The 15,697-nt window shown below is 38.9% G+C and overlaps 2 protein-coding genes across 3 annotated transcripts; one reads left to right on the forward strand and one right to left on the reverse strand.

Moving 5' to 3' along the window:
• Positions 1-99: 99 nt before the first annotated feature.
• Positions 100-7,078, forward strand: LOC137996976 (uncharacterized). 2 transcript variants are annotated; one of them, XM_068842641.1, is made up of 6 exons: positions 100-145; positions 256-321; positions 3,646-3,676; positions 4,026-4,145; positions 4,799-4,953; positions 5,426-7,078. In XM_068842641.1, exons 2-6 carry the CDS (start codon positions 293-295, stop codon positions 6,417-6,419), a joined length of 1,329 nt encoding a protein of 442 aa, XP_068698742.1. In that variant the 5' UTR covers positions 100-145; positions 256-292; the 3' UTR covers positions 6,420-7,078. The 2 variants fall into 2 exon arrangements, with proteins under 2 accessions (XP_068698742.1, XP_068698741.1); XM_068842640.1 differs by lacking the exons at positions 100-145; positions 256-321 and adding an exon at positions 2,641-2,867.
• A 140-nt stretch (positions 7,079-7,218) lies between these two features.
• Positions 7,219-11,065, reverse strand: LOC137996977 (uncharacterized). The gene has a single exon (XM_068842642.1). It carries the CDS (start codon positions 10,977-10,979, stop codon positions 9,825-9,827), a length of 1,155 nt encoding a protein of 384 aa, XP_068698743.1. The 5' UTR covers positions 10,980-11,065; the 3' UTR covers positions 7,219-9,824.
• Positions 11,066-15,697: the final 4,632 nt, after the last annotated feature.

Raw genomic sequence — 15,697 nt, forward strand, 5'->3', positions numbered from 1 at the left:
AGTTTGTCGAGTTTTGTGTCGACTTTTTTGTCGAGTTTTTTGTCGACTGTTGTGTCGCGTTTTTTGACGAGTTTTGCCCGCGGGCTCATGATTATCTAAAGTGACGATCAAGATGGCGAAAGCAGCCGAAGGTTCTGTTGACCAGGTACGCGTGATTGAAATCGCCTTTTTTTCTTTTCATTATACCTTTGCTTTTAGCTGCAAAGACGTCTTTTGAGCTTATTTATCAGCTGATGATATGATATCGTTATGTAGGTTTGTGACTTCCTGAACAAACGAGGACTCGAGGAAGATGTGGTGGCAAAGTTTCGAAGTGAAAAGGTAAGCTTACTTTGTAGTGAAGTCTTCTTTTGTATTATCATTTCTTAGAAAGATTCGATTGGTAACGTGTATAGCGTTTAGAAAAGGAAATGTAGAGTCTAGCTGTGCCTTTATTTTAATTTGGAATAACATAAATAAAAATATGAATATAAATACAATAGACCTTTTCGGCTTGTACATCCCAATACAGATCATGTGATAATACTCAGGAGGCTTGTCCTTTGTTTGTTCATTAAAAAGAGTGCAAGCAGGCATATTCATGCTTGCATGCTCTCATTTTAATGAACAAAACAAAACCAAACCTCCTGAGTATTATCACATGATCTGTATTGGGAAAACAAAATGTACAAGCGGAAAAGGTCTATTAAGCTTATATATACCATAAAAGCTCTTGGGAAGCCCCACTTTCAAAAGCAAATTTTTTTAGAAAGCCGGGGGGATTAATTCAAACAGTGGGCATGTTGTAATTTTTAAATCTGGTAGAAGACTATTTATTTCTCATATAAATTATTTTCACAAAAAAAAAATGTAGTGGATGTACGAACGTAGCTATCTCAAAATAATTGTTTTATGGCTAATTTGCAAAATGCATATCTCCAGAAAATACCTGTACTTCCCCCACAGGGGTTTTTTTGGTTTGAACCCCATTCCTCTGGAAAACCCAGTTTAGGTTCATACTTTCATTTAATAATTTTCAACCTTTAAGAGCCCCCACCCCACCCCCCTTCTTGAAATTCTAGTGACCCTCCTTGGGGTAGTTATCGGTACTTTCTGGAACCACCACAAAAAAAAAATTAAATGGTACTTAGTAAAATGGTACATTGCAAACCTAAGAATACCCCACTCAAAGGGGATGTAAACTAATATGTGCCAGAAGTATATTTTAAGTGGTAGATCATAGATAGCTAGTAAAGCAGAAGCACGTATGGATGAAAACATCAGAAACTAACTGGGCATGATGTTGTGGATTGACCCAACCCTAAGACTGGAAATAGCTCATTTGAGAAGAGAAACTTCAAATCACTGATTTAAATTTGCTTACTTAATCCACAAAATCTGAACATGACTTTATCTAACATCACTTTAGTATTCAATGATGTACCCTGTTTTAATTTAATATCTGCTGGTATATATATTTCATACTATTTAAACATCTGTTTTTGTATCATAGATGGATGTGGAAGGTGTGAGTAATGCAACAGATGATGTGCTTGAGAAACTGGGATTAATGAAAACGGGAGACAGAGTTAGTCTCAGGGCCTTTTGCCAGACAATCTCAGTGGGGGAGAGAGAAGTAAAAAGTTCAGATAATAAGAAAAGGAATCTCCTAGAGGCATTTCTCAGTAGAAAGAAGAAGAGACGACAATCTTCTAAGGAAGTTCCCACTACACATTCAGATACTAAGGTTGCAAAAGAAAAAACGAGGAAAATCCAGTTAGGCTGGCTCCATTACAATGGGAAAACAGGAAAGTTCCAGTCTGTGAGGTTGCTTAAAGGTGGGGGGTCAAGAGAAGTAGACATGCCTGTAGAAGCCAGAAAAGATGAAATCATAGCAAAATGCATAAGGCTCTTTTTCCCAAATGGGTCAAGTAAATGTTTAGGAGAGGCTTCCAAAATGGACTTTGGCCTTGCCAATTTCAAACAGAAGCCATTGAAGACACAGTACATGTGGATGAATCAGAGATTCCGTTTACATTATTGAATTACGTGGAAGCCCACAAGACATGCAAAATTAGGCTGTACTTGACGTCTAGATGTAAATCATTCCCTGGTAATTAAGTTACCCAGTCAGATAAGAGTACCACTCAGCAACGTGACAGGTCAGAATGTAGCACTGTGAAAGGAGTTCAAAAACAAGGTAACGGCACCTGTAGCAGTGGTGATGAGGAGGATCTTAAACCCATGTTGGTAGTAAGGATGAAGTAGAGCAGACAGGGCATGTCACATTGATTGGATCATCAGAGCAGCGTGACATCATCAAGGCTGAAAAGGACAGTGCTTATTTTGCATCACTTGCAAATGACAGAGCCACTGAGGAGGCAAGAAAGGAAGCCATAGAGAGAGAGATGATGGAATGGCAGAGGAAGAAGTCCCTTCAACAGATGCGTGCTCTTAGAGTTCTAGAAGAACCAAATTCTCCATGTATAAAGGTCCAGGTTCGTCATCCAACCATGGGGTTATTGAGGCGTGGGTTTTCACCATCTGACACCATGATGGCTGTATATGACTGGGTAGGATCCCATGCACCTGACCCAGAGTATTTTGAGCTTCATTCTAGTTCTGTCAAATGCTTACCTCCCAGCATATCAGTTTGTCGAGGTTGACAGAGAAACCCTCTATATGGCCGAGTGTGAAGTTCCTCCCTCTATCAATGATGATGCGGATGATGCAACAGTCGAATTCAGAGGGTTTGGCGAACTGCTCAACTGCAGCGCAACCACAGTAGAGAATCTAGGGATTGAGTGTATAGTGGAGCAGCTTCCAGAGAATTTTATGGTCGAAGATTCTTCCAGTGGGGATGATGCCATTGCTGATTGCTGCATTGTGTAAGTTTAAGGGTGGTGCCTACTATTGTTACTGCACATACGTTTTGCGCATCTTGCGATATCTGGATTTTTATGGGTGATGCCTACTAATACAGGGATATTTTTTTGGGCGCTTTAAAACCTTTAACAAGTGATTTTGGTATCCAAAAAGAAAATTGAGGGTAACCATGCATTCTTCAGAGATAGTAAAGCTTCAATTTGGAAAAAAGCACCATACAGTGCATTTTCCTGCTTTTTAGAATAATTGTTGCTTACCGTAGTTATTTATAAAAAATGCGTGGTTACCCCAAATTTTCTTTTTGGATTGTAATAGCCGCTACTAAGATCTGCTTTTCCCGCATAGTGATAAGCCACGCAAAAATACTTCGCTATTAGTAGGCACCGTCCTTAACCTATGTAATAATAAAATTTTATTATTATTTAATCCCACCTTCAATGGGGTTGTTTGAATATTAAGTCAATGTACTTTGTGTCCCTTACTGCAACACAAAGTTTGTATGTGATTGTGAGGAAAACGAGTACTTGAAGACTGTTGGATTGCCCTTGAAAAATCCTTCAATGGTCATTGAAAAAATTATGTGAAGTCTGTATGAACCATGCAAGCCAAAACTCTCTTGTGAACGTCTGTTGGAACTTGGTTGCAAAGTGTAGGTACAGAACCACATAATTGTGAACATGATATAATTACAATATTAATTAAAGTGGAATCCAAAGAAACATTTTGAAGTGGGATTCTACATGTATGTATTCTGATAATGTACATTACCTTATATTGCAGAAACAGTCACCAGAATGAAGCAGAGAGGAAGGTAAGCAGTCCATACTTTATCTATGTCGTTAAATGTGTTATGGGATAAAATGGCGAGTAACTGTCAGTGCAGCCAGGTTCTCAGTGTTCTGGCTCTCACTGATAATTTATTTACTCTTTTAAGAACACCAGGGAAATTTTGCAAAGCAAGGGCCATGGCCAAGTGATTTATTCATGTCTTAACATTCTTGATCAGTTTACATGTATGATACAGAGTATCGCACATTCAAACCATTAAAACCAAACGTGCCTGATAGAAAGAAAGGCCTCACAGGCCTTATAATTATTTTGTATTCAGGAGCCAAATTATGTATCAAAAATTCCTTGTTCTGTCGTGTTTTTTTCATCAGAAGCTGTCTGTTGGCTCCTACGCTCGTGGACGAAAGTTCAGAGAGATGGTGAACAATGGCATGTTGGAATGCAGAGATCACTTGACAGGTCTACAATCACAGTTTGTTGAGGTGTTCCAGGTAAAGCTGTATATGAATTCTCACTGCATGAACATTGAGCCATACAATATGGAGCATGCAAGTTCATTCCTCGTCACACTCAAGGCTTAAAATGTAGAGTAGAAAATTTTAGTAAGAATGCTATTGATGAATAAGCTTTCTCACCAAACACTGTAAATTCAAAGATATTTCTATGTAAATTATTCTTGAGTTTTCAAGTAACAGGATAAAAGCCATCATCCCAGGGGGAATCCTCAGGTACACTAGTGGTGGGAACGTGCCAATGAGACCATATTGTTAGACCCCAAAAATTCTAAAACAACCCAAACACATCACAATGATTTACATAAAAATGAAAACCCTGGGCAAGCTTTTTGTCAACCAAAAAAAGGTCTCATTAAAACAAAATATTTCACCCAAAAATGTCACCGCAAATTTCCAACCCCAAAAAGTGCTCATACAGAACTCAATTTTTTAACCCCGAAAAGGCCTTCGCACCTCCCTGTCACACTTGTACCTGAGTCCGTTCCCTCCCCCCAAAACCAGGGCCTATCACACCAGCTATTACCGGTAAGCATACAACAGAAATTTCAAATGAAATACTTCACTCAGAGTCCTTCGATAGCTTTCTTTTTCCATTTTATAGTCTATTCCTTTTTGTATGTGGGTAATAGGAAAGCGATGAAGATAAAAGAAACAATCATTTTGATGATGAGAATGCTTTGAGAACTCCTTCTGAAGTGCCACAACGTGAGAATGATCAGCACGAATACCTGAATGAGGATGTATCAGTGAATGTTGTAAATGAATCTACAAGCAGCAATATGTGGTAAGCCACGTTTATTTCTTCTAGATCACTTGCAGCCAGATTTATTTGGTTATACTTCAATGACTACAATAATTGTGGCATCTTGAGGCTGGATGGCCTATAAAGGGATGCGAATCTCCATCCAAAAGATAGAAAACATTCACATGTCTAGTGGTGGCCAAGCAGCCTAGCTACGAGCCCATGCGTACAAATGTCAAAAAGTCAATGTACCTGTCATACTGAAGGTCTAGTCGAGTGGAAAGAATACAATAATGCTGATAATAGTAACGTTAGGAAAGGGAATAGTGACGTCATAGACTGCTGTCCATCATTTCCTCTGTGAAATAAATGGGCGAGTATTGTTGTCAAGTGTTCTAATTTTTTTATTCACCACGTCTCATCCCAGTAGCCGAGATAGAAATCTAAATTATTAAAGCGAAGGGGGGTATTCGCATATTTCTGTTTGGCGTTGACATGAATTTTTTCGTTTCAGTATCCTGAGGATAAGAAGAGTCAGGGTATATCGTGATATGATAGAGGCATTCCAAGAAGAGAATATTATGAGTACTACATTAAAAATTGTAATGGTGGACGGAAGGGGAGAAGAAGAGCAAGGAGTTGACGTTGGTGGTGTTTATCGCGATGCTGTTGCCCTATTTTGGCAAGAATTCAACGATTCCTCCACCCTTGGGGAAAGAGAAAGAGTACCAACCCTTAAACACGACTTCCAATCCAGTGAGTGGTCAGCAATTGGAAGGATACTTGCAAAAGGATATTTAGATCTAGGCTATTTTCCTTGTATGCTTAGCCAAGCGTTCATTGTGAGTGTCTTATTCGGAGAGAATTCTGTCCCAGAACAGACTCTCTTGAAGTCGTTTCAGAAATATATTGCCAAGGATGAAGAGGAGATTGTTGCCGAGGCTCTCAAAGGAAATCTAGATGACACTGAGCTAATTGACGTGCTTGACAGGTTTGGCTGTAGGAAAGTCCCCACGCAAGAAAATGCTAAAGATCTCATTCTGGAAGTTGCTCATAAAGAAATGGTACAGAAGCCCCAGTATGTGGCAGATGCTTGGCGAGAGGCCCTGGTGATGCTGAAAAGCAAACTGGAACTGTCTACGATCGAAGGACTCCGTAACATGTACCAGGAACTTGAACCAACTAACAAAAAGGTGTTAAACATGTTACAGGCAACACCAAAGAACAACGCTGAGCGAGCATCACTCGACTACTTGAAACGATTTGTTAGAGGAATGGATCAGGGTCAACTGAAGTCGTTCTTGAGATATGTGACGGGAGCAGATGTCCTGTGTGTCCCATCTATAATTGTCCAGTTTACAACCGTAGATGGATTGGCAAGACGACCCATTGCACACACCTGTGGTGCCTTACTGGAGCTTCCAGCCACTTATGACTCATTTCCAGAATTAAGAGAGGAGTTTAGCAATATTCTTGCCAAGACAAAGTGGCAAAATGATATAATGTGACTGTGGCTGGATCTTGCAGGGTATGGACCTGCTTACTCCGTTCCCCACTTTACTGTAGTGGAGTACTGTTATCTTTCATAAACTGTTCAAAACAGTCGACTCAATCAATACTTTGTTTTATGCCGTTTTTTCACTTTCGGGCAGAATAGTTAGAGGGAAACGCCAATGCATGTCTGCTGGTGTATCTTTCGTTTCATTAACCGAAAGCTTCTGTCGGTAGTTAGTCTGGTTCAAGTTCTTGGTTGTGTTCGTTTGCCGTTTTACTGCGAGCATTCAATTTCTAAGGCTTATAGTTAGGTAAACGGAAAGAGCATGAGCAGTCTTCATGTTTTTGTATAACCCAGTGGCTGACTTATGAAACACAGAATATCGAAAAACTGTTTTATGTGCGATTTCATTGAGATGTAATATATAATATGTAATATAATATATACATTTTCAAACACCGATAAGATAGTTGAAAAAGCGATGCGCAGCAAATCATATTGAGAGTTTGACAATAGTCGGCCATTGGGTTGTGTTTGTAACGCTGAGACCAGGCGACGTTCAGTCCGGGGCTTCATTTGTGAATGTTACAGGCATTCAAATACCGATCTGTGGGATTAATGTCATTTTTATAGGGTCCGGTTCTTTTTCCAAGTAAGTGATCAGATTAAAGTTGAGTTGATTTCAGTTAACTTTAATACAACCTCTGTAAGAGAGTATAGTATTACAGTTTATGGAAGACTCTGAGTCTTTATCTTAGCACAAAGGAGTGCATTTTGAGTTAGCACGGTACAACTACGGAGATACCAATCAAGTTGTGTTAAAGTGTTGAAAAAGGTTCGCTTCTCCTCTCAATAAAGCCGGAGTGTTCAATACCTGTTATGGTGACTTTTCTAATCAATCAATGACTTTTGCTGTGCGAAAGGTTTTAATGGTAAATATTTAGAATATGAGGTTGAGGTCAGAAAGCCAGAGCTTTTTTTTTTGTTTTTTTTTTTTAATAATTTCTATGAATCAACAGTCCATTTGTTAAAAAAAATTTGAAAACGGCTAGGACGAAACAACTCTGCAATCAGATGCAATGATAACTTTGAACCCAGTGACAGTAACAACTCTGAAGTCAGTGACAAATGGAAATTATTTTGAACCAATGGAGTGCATAAGAGTGACTTGTAACTCAAAATCTTTTCTTGCTCCTCTTGCTGTAACTCGTCAAGAACTGTTGGGTGGTTCTTCATAGCAAAATAGACCATTTCTGAGTTGCCTTTAGCCTCTGTCAAAACGAGTCTTTGTGCAAAACCAATCGTTTGATAACGTGTGTTAGTTGCTTAACAAATTTCACGAAGACTCCTTTTGAAGTGAAGTAAAAAGGCAACTCGAAAATGACCTATTAGGTTAACTACATGACATAAATGTTTTAAAATAGAAACGTAGTACATGACTAACTAAGAGACAGATGAGTTGATCTGGCATGGATGGTTTGTCGAAATCCTGGCACGTTAGTCCCCTACGCAGACGTCCTTTGGGCTTGTCACGCAATGTTAGGGGGGAGGAAAGATTTCGTGACGAGCCCAAAGGACGTCTGCGTAGGACACCAATGGCACGTCTGTTCAACACAATAAAAATGTTTTTCACGATTACATGACACTTGGACAAGGATCCCGGCTAGCTGGGCATGTAATCGAGTAATTTCCATGTAATCGCGTTCGCCGGGCCAGCGTACCTTACCGGTCCAGATTTTCCTTTTCTTGAAAGGAAAATTACTCACCCGTAAATCAATATTTCTACTTCAATTTTTTACTAGCAGAATTAGCACACCATGAACCAACACGAGACCAGCAAAATAACGCACCAAATTGCTGCAAAAGGTAGTAGCCAAAACTCGGGGCCGGGGTCGGGGTCGGGGTCGGGGTCGGGTGTCTTTTTTTTCCAATTTTTTTGTTTCAATTTTTAACGTTATTCTCCTGTAATGTTATATTCGAATGTTCGGCATCTTTCCTTCATTTATGGTGGAAGTTTGTTAACAAAAAAAATGGAACATACGGAAGTTACGAAAGAGACATCTTTGTTTGTTTTTCGAAATTAAGAAAATTTTATACTGAAATTGGAGTTTTTGCGGGGAATATACGCTAACTCCTTGAGACACTGATGACTCGCTGAGCTCCACATTTTAAAACCACATTTTAATGTTTACTTCGCAAAAACCTCCGCAATACAATTAAAACGAAACAGAACATAGCCACAGTTCCACGATAGTCGTCACACAACGTTCTCATTTGCTTGTTTTCGCAAAATTGTTTTCAATGTTGTTGTGTTTTTTATAGTGATATTGGATTCGATCCCTTGACGTCCGAACAGAATTGACCAGCAAGTTCCCGTGCGACTCTGTCTTTACTACAAACCATTTGTAGTGAAGACAGACAACAACATGACATCAACACGGGCAAAGGAGCAAATGAAAACGTTGCGTGACTGCGTGACGATCATCGTGGAACTGCCATTTTGCTTTTTTTTTCTCAATAAGTAAACATTGCAATGCTGTTTTAAAGTGTGGAGATCAGCGAGTCTTCAGCGTTTCTGGAAGTTGGCGTAAATTTCATAAACTCCAATTTCAGCATTTTCGGAAATTATCTTAATTTCGAAAAACTCCGATTTTCGGAAAGACTAAGTCAGATGCTCGCAAAAGCCAACTTCGATTTTAAAGCACACACACAAAAAAACTTAAAAAAGCAAAGTCCGATTTCGAGAAAAAACACAAGATGTCCCTTAAGAACTTTCGCAGTTTCCATAAGTTTTTTAATGTTTTTGACTAATTTCCACCATAAATGAAGGACAGATGCCGGTCATTCGAAAACAACAATACAGGAGCATAACGACAAAAATTGAAACAAAAAAAAATTGGGAAAAAGAAAAGGCACCCCAACCCCGACCAAGACACCGACCCCGGCCCCGGTCCCGCGTTTTGGCTACTACCGCTCCAAAAACCACTTCACGCCAAAATCTTTCATGTTAAATTTAACCTGTATAGCTCGCTCAAACCTAATCCGTCCCAGCTAGCTCGGCTCACACGATACAGGGATGAAAAACATCTCGGCAAACCAAGGCAGCCCAGTTAAGCGGGCTAGCCCGTGTCATGTAATCGGCAGACTCATAATTTCAACTGTGAAAACTATAGACTCTGCTAACAGTTACTGGCCTCATAAATATAAACAATTCAGTTGTACACAATACGTTCCAAGAGGCCTTGAACTTAAGTCCGTCTTTTTTATGCTACATACTACTCCAACATGTATGTTACAGGTGCTTTTAGATTTTCTCTATTTCCTCAAGGAGGGTGCTATATAAAATGGCCGCCTCTTCAGCAGTGCGGGGAAACTGTAAACTGTTTTCCCTCATTATTATGCCAGCCAGCTGTGTGAATTAATCCGAGCAACCACTTTGTGAAGGACGATAGCAGCACCTCTCCTCCGCAAGCTCTAATTCATCAAAATCGACATCTTCCATGTAGTTTCTTGTGTTTGACACTTCCGGAAGAAAAAACAATACATCAGGCCTGCCAGATGGAGACTCTACATTTGTTGAGGGGCGAATTCGATGGAGATTCCACAATCTCGCTGCCCGATGAAGTTCATCTCGCAATACGTGCATAAAACAGAACTTAAGACACTCTATGTGAATGCAGTCATCATCACTATAGAGCCCACAGCTCCTCATGTCTTTGAAAAAGTCTATCCACCATTTAGTACAGTCTTTACCCAGCATGCCCCACCAGGCCTCTATTCGTTGGTTTGACACCGATTTTCCATACATGAAACTGTTATCTCCCGCCCAGTCATCTCTAGCATCTCGTCTAAAGAATCTCTGTGCTGCTGCCACACAGCCATTTTCAGTTCCGCAATCAGCTCGAATAACTCTTGCTGTTCCTCCGAGTTGCCTAATACTGTCAATAAAATACTGGCAAACTACAGATGGATCATTGTTAGTGGGTCCAACATCTAGCCATAAAATTCTTCTACTAAAGCCGTCTATAGCTCCGTGGATACAGAAACCGAAGGGCTTCAATTTATCATAGCCGTCTATGTGCCATAAGTAGTTTGGCCCCTTGGTTCTGTATTGCCTCCTCTTCAGCCTATGCCTTGCTCTTTGCTCTACACCTTCGGGATCGAGGATCTTCAATAACTCTCGAACAGTTTCTCTGTCCACAACAAGCCTGTAATCATTTACTAACCTTTGAGTCATTTGTCTGTATCCTATGTTACTTCCACTTCCCCTTAGTTCTTCTTCAACAGCTTGATGAACCTCCCTTAAGTCGCTAGGGTTTCTTCTTCTTCCAAGTCCTTTAGCTTTCAATAGCCTTTTTAACTGTCTAAGGCTTAGAGTGATGCCATGAAATAATCCAAGAAACAACAAAATCTCTGAGTACTCCAGGCCAAGATGAAAATAGTTTTCAATGATATCATTACGTCTGCCAGAGTAATCTTGCAATGTGGGAATATAGTTTGGAAGCCGAACACCTGCACATGTGGACGTTCTCAAAGCAACTGTAAAGAGAATAACAAGCACAAACGCGGCCATCTTGGCCAGTATCTAACTGAGAGGCCAACACCGCGAATGCATGCATGTCAAAAAAGTTGACATAATTTGTTTTATGAACGATTTCAACGCTCTTTTATTTTAATCAGAAATTAATCTAAAACTCGACAAAAAACTCGACACAAAAGTCGACAAAAAACTCGACACAAAAGTCGACAAAAAACTCGACACAAAAGTCGACAAAAAACTCGACAAAAAACTCGACACAATACTCGACACAAAACTCGACAAAAAACTCGACACAAAAGTCGACAAAAAACTCGACACAAAAGTCGACAAAAAACTCGACACAAAAGTCGACAAAAAACTCGACACGAAAGTTGACAAAAAACTCGACACAAAACTCGACAAAAAAGTCGACATAAAAATGTTGCCGAAAAAGTCGGCAAAAAAGTTGTCACAAAAGTCGGCAAAAAAAAGTCGACAAAAAAGTTGCCACAACTTTTGGCAAAAAAAAAGAATGATAACCATGGCACTTACCGGGCTCCGTAAGAATCACACTTGTGTTGCCGCCATTCCATTTTCAAAATGGCGGACGACAAATCAAAATCCAGCACGTCATTGTGGGGGCTGTCACGCCGCTGCCGTTCCTCTGAGAAAATTTGCAAAAAGATGATCTGAATCTGCCATCATTCAACGATGCCTCAGAGCCGTCAGGGAAGAGATCGGACCAAAACCAGTTCGCCTTAAGCAATAGAGTTTTTGACGAGCTTCGAAGCTTCATTTGACGTTCGTTGTTTAGAGTTTTGCGTTTCTTAAGGTGGTCGGTGGTCAGAACAGAGATATGTTGGAGGTAAATTGTTTTCGCGAAACATATCAAATATGACTTTTTCTTCGTTGATATGAAAATTTTTGAGAGGTGTTTAAAGGTGGAATTCCGATTTCATACACCAAGAGAGACTTTTTCAAATCGAAGTTTGAAGAGAAGCAGGTTTTTTACCGCTAGTGTTCGTCTTCACAGTTGTAACTGGTTTTACACAGAAAAGCGAAGTCCAGTGCCTTATACTTTCACGCCACTCGATATAGTTTGTGAGGTTTTGGGGTCGTAAGTTGTCCTGAAATGCATATAACGTACATGTATGTTTTTAACTTCGAGTTAATATCTTGTCGACATTGTTCATGTAATACAATGTGAGTTTTCTCGCTTTATAAGCCAAGGCGACAGAGCGGCTGCCTGTTATATTTAAAACAGCGGCAAATATTGACAACAAACCCTGTTATTTTTTTCCCTTTAACAACGTTCATTGCTATGTTTTGTGTAACTAAAAATAAAATATGTCAACTGTCACATCTGACTGCTGGGGGATTGTGTGCTTTTTCAAGTTTATGGGACTCTTTGCAAAGGGCGAGTTAAGTTAATTCAACAAAGGAAGCTGCTTTTTCCATTTAGAGACTGAAAATGTCAGCAAAGGTGCTCTAGTTCAATGTGCAAAGCACTTTTTTTGGCTTTTGATGCCAGCAAAACAGTTCACCACACTAGAAAAATTTTATTTGAGGGCCACTTGCTACTGGCTCACAAAGACTACAGAATTTGCCACATGGATGAATACATTTCACCAATGAAGGTGAGTGATGGAATAAAATTACAATAGTCTGCCCTGAATTGAATTTTCCCTACCCCTCAATATAGATTCTACGCCCCCTTCTTTGTCAGTGCCAAAAATCTGCCAAGAGAACTGAAGCACTAAGTTACACAGAATTAGTCAGACAGGTAGAAAACCCTCAAGGATCAAAGGCAGGAGCTGGATATTAAGCAGAGAAAAATCAAGAACGAAAACAAAAACTTTCACAAAAAAACATGAAGGTAAGTATTTGGGTTTAGCTCACTTACGACAATGACATGCCAATGCCTTTGCAGTACTAACCCCCCCCCCTCTCTTCACCAAGACACACACACCACTGACAGCATTATATTGAGTGCCACAGGCTGTTGGCTGTAATCAGTAACACACTAAACATGCTTTATTTCGTATTATTATTATTTACATGCACAGAACAAACTGCATTGAATGCGATGCACAACCCCATGAATTTCTCAAATTGCTTTTGGCCTATTACAAGACCTGTGAGAAAACCACACCAAAAAGTTAGCTCACTATAATAAGGTAAAACAGATATCATTTTCATAATGGTCATGCTCTACAATGTAGCTGTGTCACCAAACACCCAAGGTCAATAATTTTCCTATTATCCTAACAGTAAACACTTAATGACTGGTCCCGAGGGAAACAGTTCATTTTGTTTCCCTAAAAATTTCCAATGTTCCCCTGAGGCGCAGACGAGGGAAACAAAATGAACTGTTTCCTGAGAGACCAGTCATTAAGTGATTTGTTACATAGCACAAATAGGAAAGCATGCAATGGGAACAGCAACGGTGGTCGTCAGTCAACATTTGCGGGCAACAGTGCACTGTTACCCTCTGACGTCATAGATTTTGCACTGGTGCCCGCTCAGAGACTTTTGAACGGCAAAAGTGTTATCGTTAGATGTCATGTGACCTTGAAGTAACCAATGAGAGCATGCGCTGCTGGGGGCAAAAACAGTTATACAACAAATATAATTATTATTCAACATAACACACTTTTGCAGGAAAAACAAGATCAGCAACACAAATCAAATGTTGAATTGAGAGAAGAAAATGTCATGCTTCACAAAAAAGGACAAAGTTATAGAGACAACACAGTTTTCAAGAAAAATATTGGACTGACATAAAAATTAATACCATGCACATGTAACCCTGTGAAAAAGCACCCCCAATGCCTAAATTTCCAATATAGGTTTTAGTCAAAACAAACTTTTCCTTATCACAGACTTAATTCTTATGGTCGTTAATTTTCTTTCTAGTGCAAATAATATTGAACAAAACAAATAGTGTATTGTAATAATCAACTGATGTATGTTTAGTATTTTTTCCTTTCATTTTCCCGAATTTGTTCTCCACCTATATATATCTGTTTGGGTCAAGTTAGCAGAAAATTGGGGAATCCACTCAAAAGAGACACTTGTAATACCACTGGCAGTACTAAATCCTAACATTACTCAACAACAATGACAATATTATTTGTGTTCCTTTAATATATGTTTTACAACTAAAGGAGACACTGCATTTAGCTCTCTTGTGCACCATACAATTTCACAAGTCACTAGTCAACCACTAAACAAAAGGAGGAAAGAACTTATATGATCCAGACAAAATGGGAAATTTTGGTGGTGAACATTCTCCAGACCTGTTTGAAAATATCTTCCATGCCACAATGTATTTACAATATTGAAAAGGGTTTTCCGTGAACCAAGAAAGCTAATCTGCAGAGAGTAAAAGTAGGTTGCTGTACTACTGCACAACCTCAGTTTCTTCGTAAATCAGGTATGGCTACCATTTCCAACAAACAAAAACAATGATAAAACCATTACACAGAAAGTGAATAATGACAGTGTAAGTACAAGGGGAAAGATAATACCTTACATTATGAAATTTTGAACCACCGATACTGTGTTTTTAGCTTTCTGATTGGTTCACTCACTCTCAGTTAACAGCTCTTATACAGTATGACATAACATGGAAACTGATTGCGTCAAGTGTTACCACGCTGGAAACTGATTGGCTTTAAATTTGTCCAAGTGTTAAGAATCAAATGAAAATTTAATAAAACAATAATTAATGGATATAATTGAGTGGTTGATCTCATATCAACATGCACTCATGGAATTATAATAATATTATTGTTCATTATTGTCTTGTGCTATAGGAATTATATGCTTATTAGTATAATTACTGAAAGTTCTCTGCGCTGATTGGTTGTCATTGAGATGATTATTCTTACGTGATAATCACCTAAGCGGTTTTTCAAAATAGCCACAAGCTGTTTTGTTGAGGTGACAGACGAATAAATTAGTTGTTTTAAAGAAAATGTGTATTATTCAAATAATCAATTATGTAATAGGCGATTTGCATGATGGCATCATTTTACTAAGAAATTGAGTTGCTTCTATTGTCAGGCAAATTTAAATTATTGTTTCCGATATTCCCTTAGACTCTATGAATGTTGGTGAATAAAAACCTCAACTTCATCTCGGTTTTTATTAACCGATATTCACCTTGCCTTTGGCGAATAATAATTGTTAATAATTATTATTTGGTGTTCATACTAATTTTTAGTGTTAAAGAATTTTCAGTCAGGGGTACGCATCTAACTAAAGCTGTAAGGCTTATTACTATTATTATTATTATTATTATTATTATTATTATTATTATTATTATTATATAATGTACCTGAAGTGTTTGCATGCTTCCAAAGATTTACTGCACAAATGTTTTTGTAGCCGTTTTGCAAACTTACAATTATAAATGTGAAAAAGTTGGCCAATAAGGTTACTCTGTTACAGTAATGTACTTTTCTGGGCTGTTCCACAACTGATCATGGTTTCTGCAAAAATATTTGCGAGGAACAGCAACAAAAACCTCGCACAGATCGATGGCATTTAACAGTCAAGGTTACGTGACGTGGAAATTGTAAATCCCAGGTGTTAAGAAAATTCAACTTTGTGGCTGAAGTTCACTCACAGTTCATCTGCAGCAAGAAACCCAGTGGACGATTTTATACGTATGACCGCGTTACAGTTCTCAATAACGTACAACGGCCAGCCAAACTTATTTTCAAAAGCAAAAACCTTTCGTCCATCAAGACCAAGTTGCTCCTGTA

The sequence above is a fragment of the Montipora foliosa genome, chromosome 3, assembly GCF_036669935.1.
Source record: "Montipora foliosa isolate CH-2021 chromosome 3, ASM3666993v2, whole genome shotgun sequence".
NCBI lineage: Eukaryota > Metazoa > Cnidaria > Anthozoa > Scleractinia > Acroporidae > Montipora > Montipora foliosa.